The sequence below is a fragment of the Chiloscyllium punctatum genome, chromosome 2 (genome assembly GCF_047496795.1).
Source record: "Chiloscyllium punctatum isolate Juve2018m chromosome 2, sChiPun1.3, whole genome shotgun sequence".
Lineage (NCBI taxonomy): Eukaryota > Metazoa > Chordata > Chondrichthyes > Orectolobiformes > Hemiscylliidae > Chiloscyllium > Chiloscyllium punctatum.
The window spans coordinates 70,072,119-70,084,887 of record NC_092740.1 but is presented as its reverse complement, the minus strand read 5'-3'; the positions used below and the strand labels follow the sequence as shown (position 1 = coordinate 70,084,887).

The 12,769-nt window shown below is 39.6% G+C and overlaps 1 protein-coding gene across 1 annotated transcript in view; it reads right to left on the bottom strand.

Annotated features, from left to right (window-relative positions):
• The window catches only part of man2a1 (mannosidase, alpha, class 2A, member 1), a 233,201-nt gene that overhangs the window by 31,904 nt on the left and 188,528 nt on the right, over window positions 1-12,769 (bottom strand). Inside the window, exon 19 of the mRNA XM_072583645.1 lies at window positions 1,330-1,463. Coding sequence (XP_072439746.1) covers window positions 1,330-1,463 — 134 coding nt within the window. The remainder of the gene's footprint in view (window positions 1-1,329; window positions 1,464-12,769) is intronic.

Below are 12,769 nucleotides of genomic sequence, written 5' to 3'. Positions count from 1 at the left end.
CAATATGGCACTCATTACCAAATGATATCTTCGCCTGTCCCTACTTTTTCTGGAACTTTTTTGTTTACACTTTTTATTATGTTTCATTCCTCTCATCTCACATTTCAAATCTTCATCTTCTGCCATAAATAACCGAATACCATAATAGTATTTTCAAAATAATATCTTCACTTCTTTTATTCTTTAGCTCTGCACCAAATAATTGCTTATCCTCAGTGATTCAAAACTCCATCACAATTCATTATGCTCTCTCTCTCTCTACAGTTCAAAACCGTTTTATCTTGCTTTAATCTCTTTTTGCCAAACTCCCTATCCATATTCATTGCCACCTCATTCACCTTGACACCTCATGTGATCTTGCTACTCCACCATGTTGATTGTATGAAACTCTCTCTGATCATTTCCATGTATCACTCTGATCGAATTGTGGTCTCAACTCCATACATGCCTGAGTAGACATCCCTGTCTACTCTTGATAATCACGGACTCTCTTGTTAGCCAAGAATATATCTATCTCTGCCTTGAAAGTATTCAATGACTTCAGCTCCACAATTCTGAGGAAGAGAGTTCCAAACATTCACAAACTTCTAAGGGAAAATAATTCCTTCACAGTTTCACCTGAAAGTGGACAGCCTTTATTTTTAAACTGTGCTGATTTCTTCCCTTGCTGAAGCTCAACAGGACAGCAGGTGCAATGGAATGTAACCAACGGCAAATAACACCCCAAGGTATACACCATTCCAACTTGGGGACTATATTATTGTTCCTTTGTGCCCTCCTTACCATTACCTGAAGCACATGGGTTACATGGGTTGAAAAAAAGTGGCTCACTTCCATCGTTTCAAGGGCAAATTGGGGACTGGACAATAAATGCCAGCCTTCTCAGAGACCTAAAAATAGATAGAAATCTATGCCTACCTCTCTCAATTTACTGTCTGAATTCTTTCAAGCAAACTTCTGACTCCCCTCTGTATTAAAAGGTATGATTCGAAAAAATGAATAATATTGTGAGGTGAAAAAGATTGCACGATCACTTATTCTCTTCCATGTGGTCCTCGGAGCTTTGAGCATGTACAACTACCATTTTTTTCCAACTCAATTTCTATGTTGGCTTGCTGAATTGGCTTCTCCTTCAATCCCTCCTGTAATTTACCCATTATAAGATGTACAACCATAACATTCATGAAATTTGACAATTTAAACGCAAGTTGCAGTATCTAATTCTCTTATTTCTAACTGCTTCTAAATAAAAAGATTTTACCGACAATATTTAGTTCTGAGCTTGTCTTACTTAGAAAATAAATACTGGCATTACATAGTTAGTCTTACCACATCTACTCCAACTCGTTTCTCCAACAAAACTCTGAACAAATTGGCTGTGATTTTATTGTCCTTGAGTCCTTGGCCAAGACCACGGTTATCATCTTGCATTAGTCTGCGATCCAATATAACCTCCAGCTGGCCTGTTAAGTAAATTGCATGTTTTAACTTACCATTAGTTGTAATCTTATGATGGATTCTAATAAAACTAATGTATTTAATAACTCTTTGGACATCAAGAGGCTAAAACATATTAATTACTTTGCTCAAATTGTGTTAAATAAAATGTGAAAGTTGGCATAAAAGATGGAATTTAATGAACTGTGTATACTGAATTCTTTAATCACTAACTCTGCAAATTTTTCCAAGTGGATTATTGAAGTAATAGCTACAATGCAGATAGCACTATACATTCACAATATTTACATCTGTCTGAATGAAAACGTGCTGAGTCAACCTCAACCCCGACTCTATTCTCCCCCAACCACAAAAATGATATGTTGAACAGACAAACATATCATAGAAGATGGCTTTCCTGTTTGATAAAGTTGCAACCAACAGGCTCTGGACCAGAGGCCAGTATGCAAGTTTTCATTACATTCTAACTGCTGGCGCCTGGCAATCTAGGAATGGTTTGAAACAGTTCTCCCAATTAGGAATCCATCAATAAACTGAATCTCACATTCCAGCACCCACTTCTACCATATTTAAGGTTCATTCTCCAATCCATCAAATAGATAGCTTATTCCTGCACAGAAACACTACAGCAAAACATCTCCCCTGTGTTGTCAAAACCTAGCAGCCAAGCAGTTTTGTTCGTAAAATTGCATTTTGTTTTATTCACTGAGCAATGCTATGGAAAATGTCCCAGAATTCTAAATAAATTATTTCAACATTACTTCATTGGGCGTGGCCAATGTAAAGTGCACCATCCATTTGTGGTAACTTCACCTAAGTGAGTGAAAAATGGCCCATCACACGTTTCCTTCTGTTTGCACCCATGAAATATTGAATTCCTAATTCAGCACCAGATCCATGTTCAGAAGTTGTTACAGGGATCTTTTAGGACATGACAAAAAATATTTGTGTACATCTTACAAATGTCTGTTCTACATTGGCCCTATCATTCACTTTTAAATATAAAAAACTTAACAGTTGCTATTTCTTGCACTGCAGCAGTTCATTTAAGCCTTGCAAGTTTCAAACCCATAGTTCAGCAATTAACTTATTTTCTGTTACTTAAACTGTGGAGGCCAATTACTGCATTCACAATAGTCTTCTAATATACTTTAATATAAAGTGAAAATCATTTATTCAATAATGAAATCATTACAGCCTGTTCTGATATAATGCAGAAGTTGCATTCATATGTGACCTCGTGTTATAGGAAATCACACAATAGAAATAATAGGGCCTATGAGGAAAACAGGGTTGGGGCGAACCACCAAAAATATCAGGAAAAATAGTTAGTCTAACACAAACGATAGCACAGTCTAAGTAAATGTTAAAATCATATATTTTCATGAAATAATACAATAAATTTAACATTTTAAGTGGTTTCTGAGTTTGCTGAATTATAGTACTGTAATAAGACAGGGGTTGAGGGTTATCATTAGCATCATCATTAATTTCAGGTGCAGTTCTGGGTACAGAGTTACAACAAAAGAAAATATTTAGTCCAGAAGTGGATGGCCATGGGATTGTCCTCAGACTGTTCCTTGGGGGTTGGCTTAAAATACACATCTAGTTTTTGCTGCTTTGCCATCCTTCTCCTTTCATGAAGAAGCTGCTCATAAGCTGCCAGATAAGACTTTATGCCATGAACTGCTATCCTGCTGCACTCTGTATTGTAGTCATTGCTTTCCAATAGCCGCAATTGCTTCTCAACTACCCCTAAGATAGAAGTGGAAAGTTTTCGTGGTGCTGCATCCTGAACTACTTCATCTTCACCTAGAGTTTTAACTTCCCATGTAGCAACAAGTTGCTGTAGATCAGTTTCCACTTCTTCAAATCCAACTTGCTTTGCAAGAGTGACACAACGTTCTTTCATTGCTGGAAGCTCCTCTGACAGTTCAATGCCTTTAAAATCATGAAGAAAATTTGGTGGAAGCTTCCATCAAACTGCATGCAAGCAGTGCTTACTGACATCACCTCAGGCCTAGACAATGATAGCAATAGCATTCTTAATGTTAAAACTCTTCCAATATTGAAGAACACTGTCCTCAGTATCCCCCTCAGTAGCTGCAATCAGCTTCCCAAACATACGCCTTAAATAATAAGCTTTAAAAGCTACTATTGCTAGTCAGTGGGTTGAATGAAAGAGTCTGTTGTTTGAAGGTCGAAATAGCATTTTGGTGTTTTCAGAAAGCTCACCAATGGTGGGAGGCTGGCTTGGAGCATTGTCCACAATGAGGAGAATCTTGAAATCCAAATCTTCACTCCTACAATAATTTCTAAAAACATCCTCAAAAAACATCAACAATAAGGTCAGTCAAAATTTGCCCAGTCATCCGACCTCTTTTGCTTGACTTGAAGTAAACACTCAGAGTGGACTTAAGGTAACTGGGGATTGAATTGCATAATAGCCAATAGGATTTTGCATTTTAAAAAATCATTCCTCAATTCACCAATCACATTACAGCCAAATCGCACTGACAAAATGCAAGAAACTGACCTGTATTGTAAACAAGACAATTGGAAAGATTTCATTACAAATTCAAATTCTCGGTATTCCTTATATCATAGCAATAATCTCACAAACATCAAAATCCCAGTGAAAATTCACCACTGTCTCCAAAGCAAGGTTTCTGACTAAAGCTGGCACAGTGACAGCTGATTTTCTTCCAGTGATTTTCTGTGTGTTCACAGTGCTTCTTGTTCGGCTACTGTCTCTCCAACACATTAAAAATAAACTGCAAATTAACCTCATAATAACATTCATTTCTGAGTAAAAACATTAGTTCCCTAAATTCAATTCCCAGCAGTCTTGTAAGATGTCTCGCGAAAGAGTTTGATATGCCTCTACTTTCTAACATGCGCAGTTACACTGACTAACTACCCTTTGTCTCTGTGTGGCCTAGGTTCACCATTTCTAGGCAACTGATGTAGTTTTTGGGTAAAACACCACTGGCAGCTTGATATGGTATGAGTATTCCTTACATCTTAGCCCTTATTAACCACAAAGACTTGGTTCTTATTTACACAGACATCTTGAAGCTTGAATTTCACACTAGTTTAGCTGTGGCTGAACCAAAGTTTTATCCAGTTCCAACAGAATCTCCCTGCTTTTAAACTCTAAACCTCAGCTAATATGTCTTCCTAATCACAAACGACCTATTCTACTATTGTAAGTGATCAGTATACACGCACACAGATGTAGGCCATTTGGCCCTTGGAGACTGGCAGGAGAATGGCAGGACTACAGTGGTAGGGGATTCAATTATAAGGGGAACAGACAGGAATGCCTGTGGCCTGAAATTCCAGGATGGCATACTGTCTTCCCACTGCCAGGGTCAAGTATGTAACTACTTGCACTACCATAACAAATACAAATTTCAATTTACTAATTTACAGTTTTACTGGGTTCTGTGCTTACTGACTACACAGAGCAAAGATAAAGTAATTGCAATCAGGTGATGACAATTACTACCTTTAGTGCTGCTCCTACTGTTACACCTGACAATGAAGGTGAGGAGGGGTAGCTTTATACTGCAACATTTCAAATAATTTCATCTGTCTTAAAGGTATGATGCTTGTCTGGTCTGGTCTCTATGCAATGATACAACACCTCCCTCTTCCTTTAAAGAATAGAAACCCTATTCCAACAGACACATGCAAGGATGCACATAGATACCTATATATTGGCTATTCTCAATGTAGTAAGAGAATGTCATGGTCAACATATGAAATAACCAGGTCTAGTCATAAATTCAGAGGTCTGCAGCACAGAAAAAGGTCCTTTAGCCTATCAAGTCTATGCCAGTCAAAAACAACCACCTAAGCATTCGAATCCTATTTTCCAGCACTTGGCCAATACCCTTGTATGACTTGGCATCACAAGTACACATTTAAATACTTCTTATATGTTATAAAGGTTAATGCCTCTACCACCCTTACAAGCATTGAGTTCTTGATTCTCAACACCTTCTAAGTGAAAAACATTTTCCTCACATCTCCCCGAATATCCTGCCCCTTATCTATTCCCTCTGGATACTGACACCTCCACCACAGAAATGTTCACTCCTGTTTAACCCTGTCTACGCCCCTTATAATTTTACACATCTTAATCATATCCCCCCCCCCCTCCTTAGTCTCCGCTGCTCCAAGGAAAATAACCTCAGTCTATCCAATTCCCTTTATAACAAAAATTCTCCAGCCTCTACATCTTCTCCAGGTATCACATTGCTCCTATAATATGGATTCTGGAACTTCAAACTAGTTTAGCTGTGGCCTAACCAAAGTCTTGTCTAGTTCCAATAGAACCTCCCTGCATTTAAACTCTAAACCTCAGCTAATATGTCTCCCTAATCACTTGAGCTACCTATTCTACCTGTAAGTGATCGGCATACATGCACATAGATGTAGGCCATTCGGCCCTTGGAGACTGGCAGGACTATAATGGTCTATAATACTGGATTAGTGGTGCTGGAAGAGCACAGCAGTTCAGGCAGCATCCAACGAGCAGCGAAATCAACGTTTCGGGCAAAAGCCCTTCATGGGATTCAATTATAAGGGGAATAACAGGAATTTCTGTGGCCTGAAATTCCAGGATGGCATGCTGCTTTCCTACTGCCAGGGTCAAGGATGTAACTGGATGGCTGCATGGCATCCTGAAGAGGAGGGAAAACAGCATGGCATATTGTCACCAATGACATAGATAGGAAAAGGGTCTTCAAAGCAGAATTTAGGGAGCTAGGAAGTAGATTAAAGAACATGACCCAAAAGATAGTCATCCTTGAATTACTTCCAGTGCCTTCTGCAAGTGAGAATAGGAGGTTAATCCAGATGAATGCATGGTCAGACAGATGGTGCAGGAAGCTGAAAATGTGTTGCTGGAAAAGCGCAGGTCAGGCAGCATCCAAGGAGCAGGAGAATCAACGTTTCGGGCATGAGCCCTTCTTCAGTCTGCATCTGCAGTCCTCACTTTCTCCTCGATGATGGTGCAGGAAGGCAGGGCTTTAGATTTCTGGGACATTGGATCTGTTTTTCAGGATGGTTGGACCTGTACAAGGCAGATGGGTTGCACCTGAGCTGGAATAGGACCAGCAATCTTACGGGTATATTTGCCAGTGTTGTTGGGGAGGGTTTAAACTAACTTAGCAGCTGGGTGGGTTCCAGACAATGCTCAACAGGGGAACATGAATTGCCAAGACGAGAAGTAAAAACAAGTCAGTCAGGAAGGCATAGACATTATAGACCACTTAAGGCATAAGGGGTATGACAAAGTCAGATGATATTTACATTAATGCAAGAAATATGACAAACAAGGCAGACAAATTAAGGGCACAAATTAAAACATGGGCTATGATATCATTGCTGTCACTGAGACATGATTAAGAGGGGGGCAGAATTGGTGGCTCAATATTCCAGATTACAGGGTCTACAGGTGAAATAGGGAAGTTAGCAAATGACAGGGAACTATTGCAACTTATAATCAGGATCAGTTACATCAATAAGGAGACATGACATTTTAGAAGACCCCTCAAATGAAGCCATAAAGGTAGAACTTATAAACCAAAATGGAGCAATCACATTGCTGGGGACATACCACAGGTTACCTAACAGTCTAAGAGAAATAGAAGAGCAGATTTCAGGGAAGTGTAAGTATGGAGTGATATGATGGGACTTCAATTTCTCCAACATTAACTGTGATAGACATTATGTTAAAGGCTTCGAGGGAGCTCAATTCTTAAAATGCATCCAGGAATGCTTATTTTAAGCCAGTACAAAGAAGGCCATACAAGACAGGGGTGGTCCTGCACTTCATTTTAAGAAACAAGGCGGGGCAAGTATCAGTGGGAGAGGTGTTTTGCAGACAGTGATCCCAATAGATTCAAAACTGTTATGGAAAAGGAAATCAAAGTTCTCAACTGAGAGTTGGCTGATTTTAATAAGATCAAATATGATTTAGAGTCATAGAGATGCACAGCACTGAAACTGATTCTACAGTCCAACTCATCCATGCCAACCACATATCCTAAATTGAACTAGCCCCATTTAGCATTTTGCCCATATCCCTCACAAGTCTTTCCTATTCATATACCCAGCCAAATGCCTCTTAAATGTTATAATTGTACCAGCATCCACCACTTCCTCTGGTAGCTCATTCCATACATAGACCATTCCCTGCTTGCACAAGTTGCCCCTTAGGTCCTTTTTAAATCTTCCCCTTCTCAGCTTAAATCTGACCTCTGGTTTTGGACTCCACCACCACAGGGAAAAGACCTTGTCTATTTACCCTACCCATGCCCCTCGATTTTATAAACCTCTATAAGGTCATCCCTCAACCTCTGACGCTCCAGGGAAAATAACCCCAGTCTATTCAGTCTGTCCCTATTGCTCAAAACCTCCAACCCTGGCAACATCTTGTAAATCTTTTCTGAATCCTTTCTTAAACATACTTCCTTGAGTAGGAAGACCAGAATTGCACACAGTATTCCAAAACCGGCCTAACCAATACACTGGACATTCACACCATGACCCCCCAACTCCTATACTCAATGCACTGGCCAATAAAGGCAAGCATAACAAGCGCCTACTTCACTATTCTATTTACCTGTGACTCTAATTTCAAGGAACTATGAACATGCACTCAGAGGTCTTTTTGTTCAGCAACACTCCCCAGGACTTTACTATTAAATGTATAAGGCATGCCATGATTTGCCTTTTCAAAATACAGTACCTCGCATTTATCTAAATTAAACTTTATCTGCCATTCCTCAGCCCATTGGCCCATCAGATCAAGATCCTGTTGTACTCTGAGGTAACCTTCTTTGTTGTCCTTTATGTCTCCAATTTTGGTGTCATCTGCAAAATTATTAACTATACCTCCTAAGTTCACATTCAAATCATTTATATAAATGACAAAAAGCTCTGGACCCAGCACCAATCTTTGTGGTCACAGACTTCCAGTCTGAAAAGCAATCCTCCACCACCCACCCTCTGTCTCCTACCTTCAAGCCAGTTCTGTATGCAAACGGCTAGTTCTCCCTATATTCCACGTAATCTAACCTTGCCACCATGAGGAACCTTGTGGAATGCCTCACTGAGATCCATATAGATCGTATCCACCAATCTGCATTCATCAATCCTCTTCGTTACTTCTTCAAAAAAAACTCAAGTTAATGAGACACTATTTCCCATGCAAAAGCCATGTTGATGATCCCTAATCAGTCCTTGCCTTTCCAAATACATGCAAATCCTGTCCTTCGGGATTCCCTCCAACAACTTGCCAATGTCAGGCTCACTGGTCTTTAGTTCCCTGGCTTTCCAGTATCACCTGTCCTAAATAGTGGCATCACGTTAGCCAACGTCCAGTCTTCTGGAACCTCACCTGTGGCTATCGATGATACAAAATCTCAGCAAGGGGTCTAGCAATCACCTCCCTAGATTCCCATAGAGTTCTAAGGTACACTTGATCAAGTCCTGGGTATTTATCCACCTTTATGCATTTTAGGACGTCTAGCATTTTCCCTTCTGTAATATGGACATTTTTCAAGATGTTGCTATTTATTTTCCCATGTTCTATATCCTACATATCCATCTCAAACAGTAAACACTGGTGCAAATTACTTGTTGAGTATCTCCCTCATGTCCTGCAGTTCCACACATAGGTGGCCTTGCAGTTCTTCAACAGGCCCTATTCTCTCCCTTGTACATTTTTATAAGAGTAACTATCCCTTTGGATTCTCCTTAACCCTATTTGCCAAGGCTATCTCATGTCCCCTTTTTGCCCTCCTGATTTCCCTCTTAAGTCTATATTCCTACAGCCTTTATACTCTTCTAAGGATACACTCAATCTCTTCTGGCTATACCTGCCATTTGCTTCCTTCTTTTTCTTGACCAAAACCTCAATATCTCTAGTCATCCAGCATTCCCTACACCTACCAGCCTTGTCTTTCATCCTAACAGGGACCTACTGTCTCTGGACTCTCAGCCACAGTGGGAGCAGAAAAACTGTCTCAGAACACTGGGATGCATTCAAGCAGGTCACACAGCGTGTACAGGGCAAACATATTTCAATAAAGAAAAAGAGTGGAGCCATCAAATCCCACTCATCCGAGATATCAAAGGAAAAATAGTATTGGATTAAGAGAAAAAGGGAGGCTTATGGCAGATACCAAGGGCTTAAAACAACAGAAGGCCTGGAGAAGTATAGCATGTGCTGGAGGTAATTTAAAAGGGAGATTAGGAAAGCTAAAAGGAAATAAGAAAGGATACTGGCAGGTTATAAAAAAGGAAAATCCTAAATAATTTTACAGGTACATTAAGGGTAAAAGGATAATGAGGCAAAAAGTAGGGCACATTAAGGATCACAATGGAATTTGTACATGGAGCCAGAGGATGTGTGAAGGATTCTAAATGAATATTTTGGGTTATATGCTCACTAGTGAGATTAAAGATATGGGTATAGAAATCCTGAAGAGATCTGCGATGTGACAAAAGAAACTAACATGGACAGAGATGAGGTCTGATAGGCTTAAAAGTTGATAACGCTTCACAGCCAAATGAAATGTATCCTAGGTTGTTGAGTAAAACAAGGGAGTAAATAGCAGTGATGCTTGCAAAAATTTTCATTTTCTCAGGCTACAGGAGAGATGCCAGAGAACTGGAGGACAATCAATGTGGCACTGCTATTCAAAGGAAGCAAGGGATAAACCAGGAAACTATTGGTCAGTCTAACGTCAGTGGTAGAGAAACATGGAAGCAATTTTGAGGGGTAGAATTAATTTGCACTTGGAGAGGCAGAGATTAAATAAGAACTGGCAGCATGGGTTTTGTTAAGGGTAGGTCATGTCTGACCAATATGATTGAACATTTCAAATTGATGACCAGATGTGTAGATGAGGTAATTGCTTTTGATGTAGTCTACATGGACTTCAGCAAGACTTTTGATAAGATGTGCATGGGAGACTGATCGCAAATGTGAAAGCCCATGGGATCAACTAGATTTGGCTAATTGGATTCACAATTGGTTGAGTAGCAGGAAGTGTAGGGTGATAGTTGAGGGGTGCTTTTCTGACTGGAAGTCTGTGCCCAGTGGGGTCACACAGAAATCAGTGTTGGGACCATTGCTGTTTGTAATTTATCGGAGAGTTGATCAGTAAGTTTGTAGACAATTTAAAATTTTGGAGTGGTAAATAATGAGGATTACTTTAGACTACAGGAAAAGACAGATGAGCTGGTCAGATGGGCTAAGCAGTGGCAATCAGAATTCAATTGGTAAATGTGAAGTGAACAGGACAAACAAGATAAGGGAATACATGATGAATGGTTGAACCCTAGCAGGCACCAAAAGATCATAGAGACCATGATGTGCATGTACACTGACTCCTTAAGGTATCAGGACAGATGGATAAAATGGTTAAGGTGGCACATTATAAACTATATACCTCGACTAATAAAGGCAAATATAAAATGTTGGTTAGGCCACAGCTGGAATACTGCTGGCAATTCTAAAATCCACATTATAGGAGAGATGTGATAGTCCTTGAGAGGGTGCAAAGGAGATTTACCAGGATGGTGCCCGGGCTGGACAGCTTTAGTTGTGAAGAGAGATTGCACAGACTTCGTTGTTTTCCTTATAGTAGAAGAGATTGAGAGATGGCATGATTGAGATGTATGAAATTATGAGGGGTATAGATATGGTTGACAAGAAAGAATGTTTCCCCTTGATGAAGGAATAAATGACCAGGGGCCATAAATTTAAGGAAGGCGCTGAAGGTTTAGAGGGGATGTGAAGAAAAACCTTTTAGCCACAGGTGCCTGCAAGGATGGTAGAGACAGAAACCCTCATAACATTTAATAAGTATTTAGATGTGCACTTGCAATGTCAAGGCATACAAGGCCATGGGACAAGTGCTAGTAAATGGAATCAGAATAGTTAATTGTTGTTTTGATCAGTGCAGGCATGATGGGCTGAAAGGCCACTGTTTCTGTTCTGTAGGTCTCTATGACTTGATGCTAACTCATCCTTGAATATGTTTAACAATCAACCTCGACAGACCTCTTCCAAACCTACAACCATTCCCTTCTAGAATGGCAAGGGTAACAGATATATAGGAACATCATACCTTCTAGTTCCCTCTAAGCCACATACGATCCTGACGTGGACACATAATACCTTCAGTGTTGCAAAATCAAAATCATGGACTTCTGTCCCTATCAGTACTGTGGATGTATCTACATTAAGTGGCAACTTATTTCTAACTACTCAAAGGCAATTAGCATGGACAATAAATGCTGGCCCAGCCAGTGTATCCCAATACCCTGAATGAGTTATTTAAAAATCCAAACAATAGTTAATATTTCCACCTTATCTTAGCTTTTCATAACCTTGAATATCTCGAACAAATGCTCTATCAATCTCTTTTATTCCAAGGAGCTCACCCTCACCATTTCTAATCTAACCTTGTAACAAAAACATCCATCCCTAAAACCATTCTGGTACATGTCCTGTGAAACTTCACAAGGGCCTTTGCATCTTTCCTAAAATGTAGTAACCAAAGTTGGGCACAATATGGTATTTGGGCCCTAACTAGAGTTTAATTTAGGTTGAACATAACTTCCCTGATCTTGTACTCTATTTATGAAGCCCAATATTTCATTTGCTTTGCCAACCGCTCTCTCAATATGTTCTGCCACCTTCAAAGATCAATACACATAATCTCCTAGGTCCCTCTGTTCCTGCACACCCATGAGCATCCAAGTAATTCAGAAATAGCAAAAACAGCAGTACTCCTAACACTGACTTGGGAAGTGCCGGTGTCTACTGTACATCAGCTAGACAAAAAAAAGAATCATTTGTCATGATGCCCTCCTTTTTAATTTTTTTTTCAATTGCTTTTCTATTCACGAAGCCATGATTCCTGCCTTTTATGAGCTACTTTGTGAAATTCTTTCTTAAAATCCAAACAGATAGCATCCAGTGTATTCTTTGCATCAACACTCTCTTTTACTTCTTCACAAAGACCAGGTGATTTAACTACTCTATGCATAGTCAGCCTTTTCAGTACCTCCTCCTCCTCAATCTTCACATTGTTCCTTGATAAAATATTGGTGATAGTGGATGTACAGTACATCTTACTTAGTAAACAACAATGCAAAAAACTCACTAACCATTCTAGTCCTGACTTGCACCTCTAAGTATGCATCACATTCTTTTTCCTAATAGGACACCCTCTACCTTATAGTACCCATTCGCTATTTACATGCATAGATTTTTCATTGC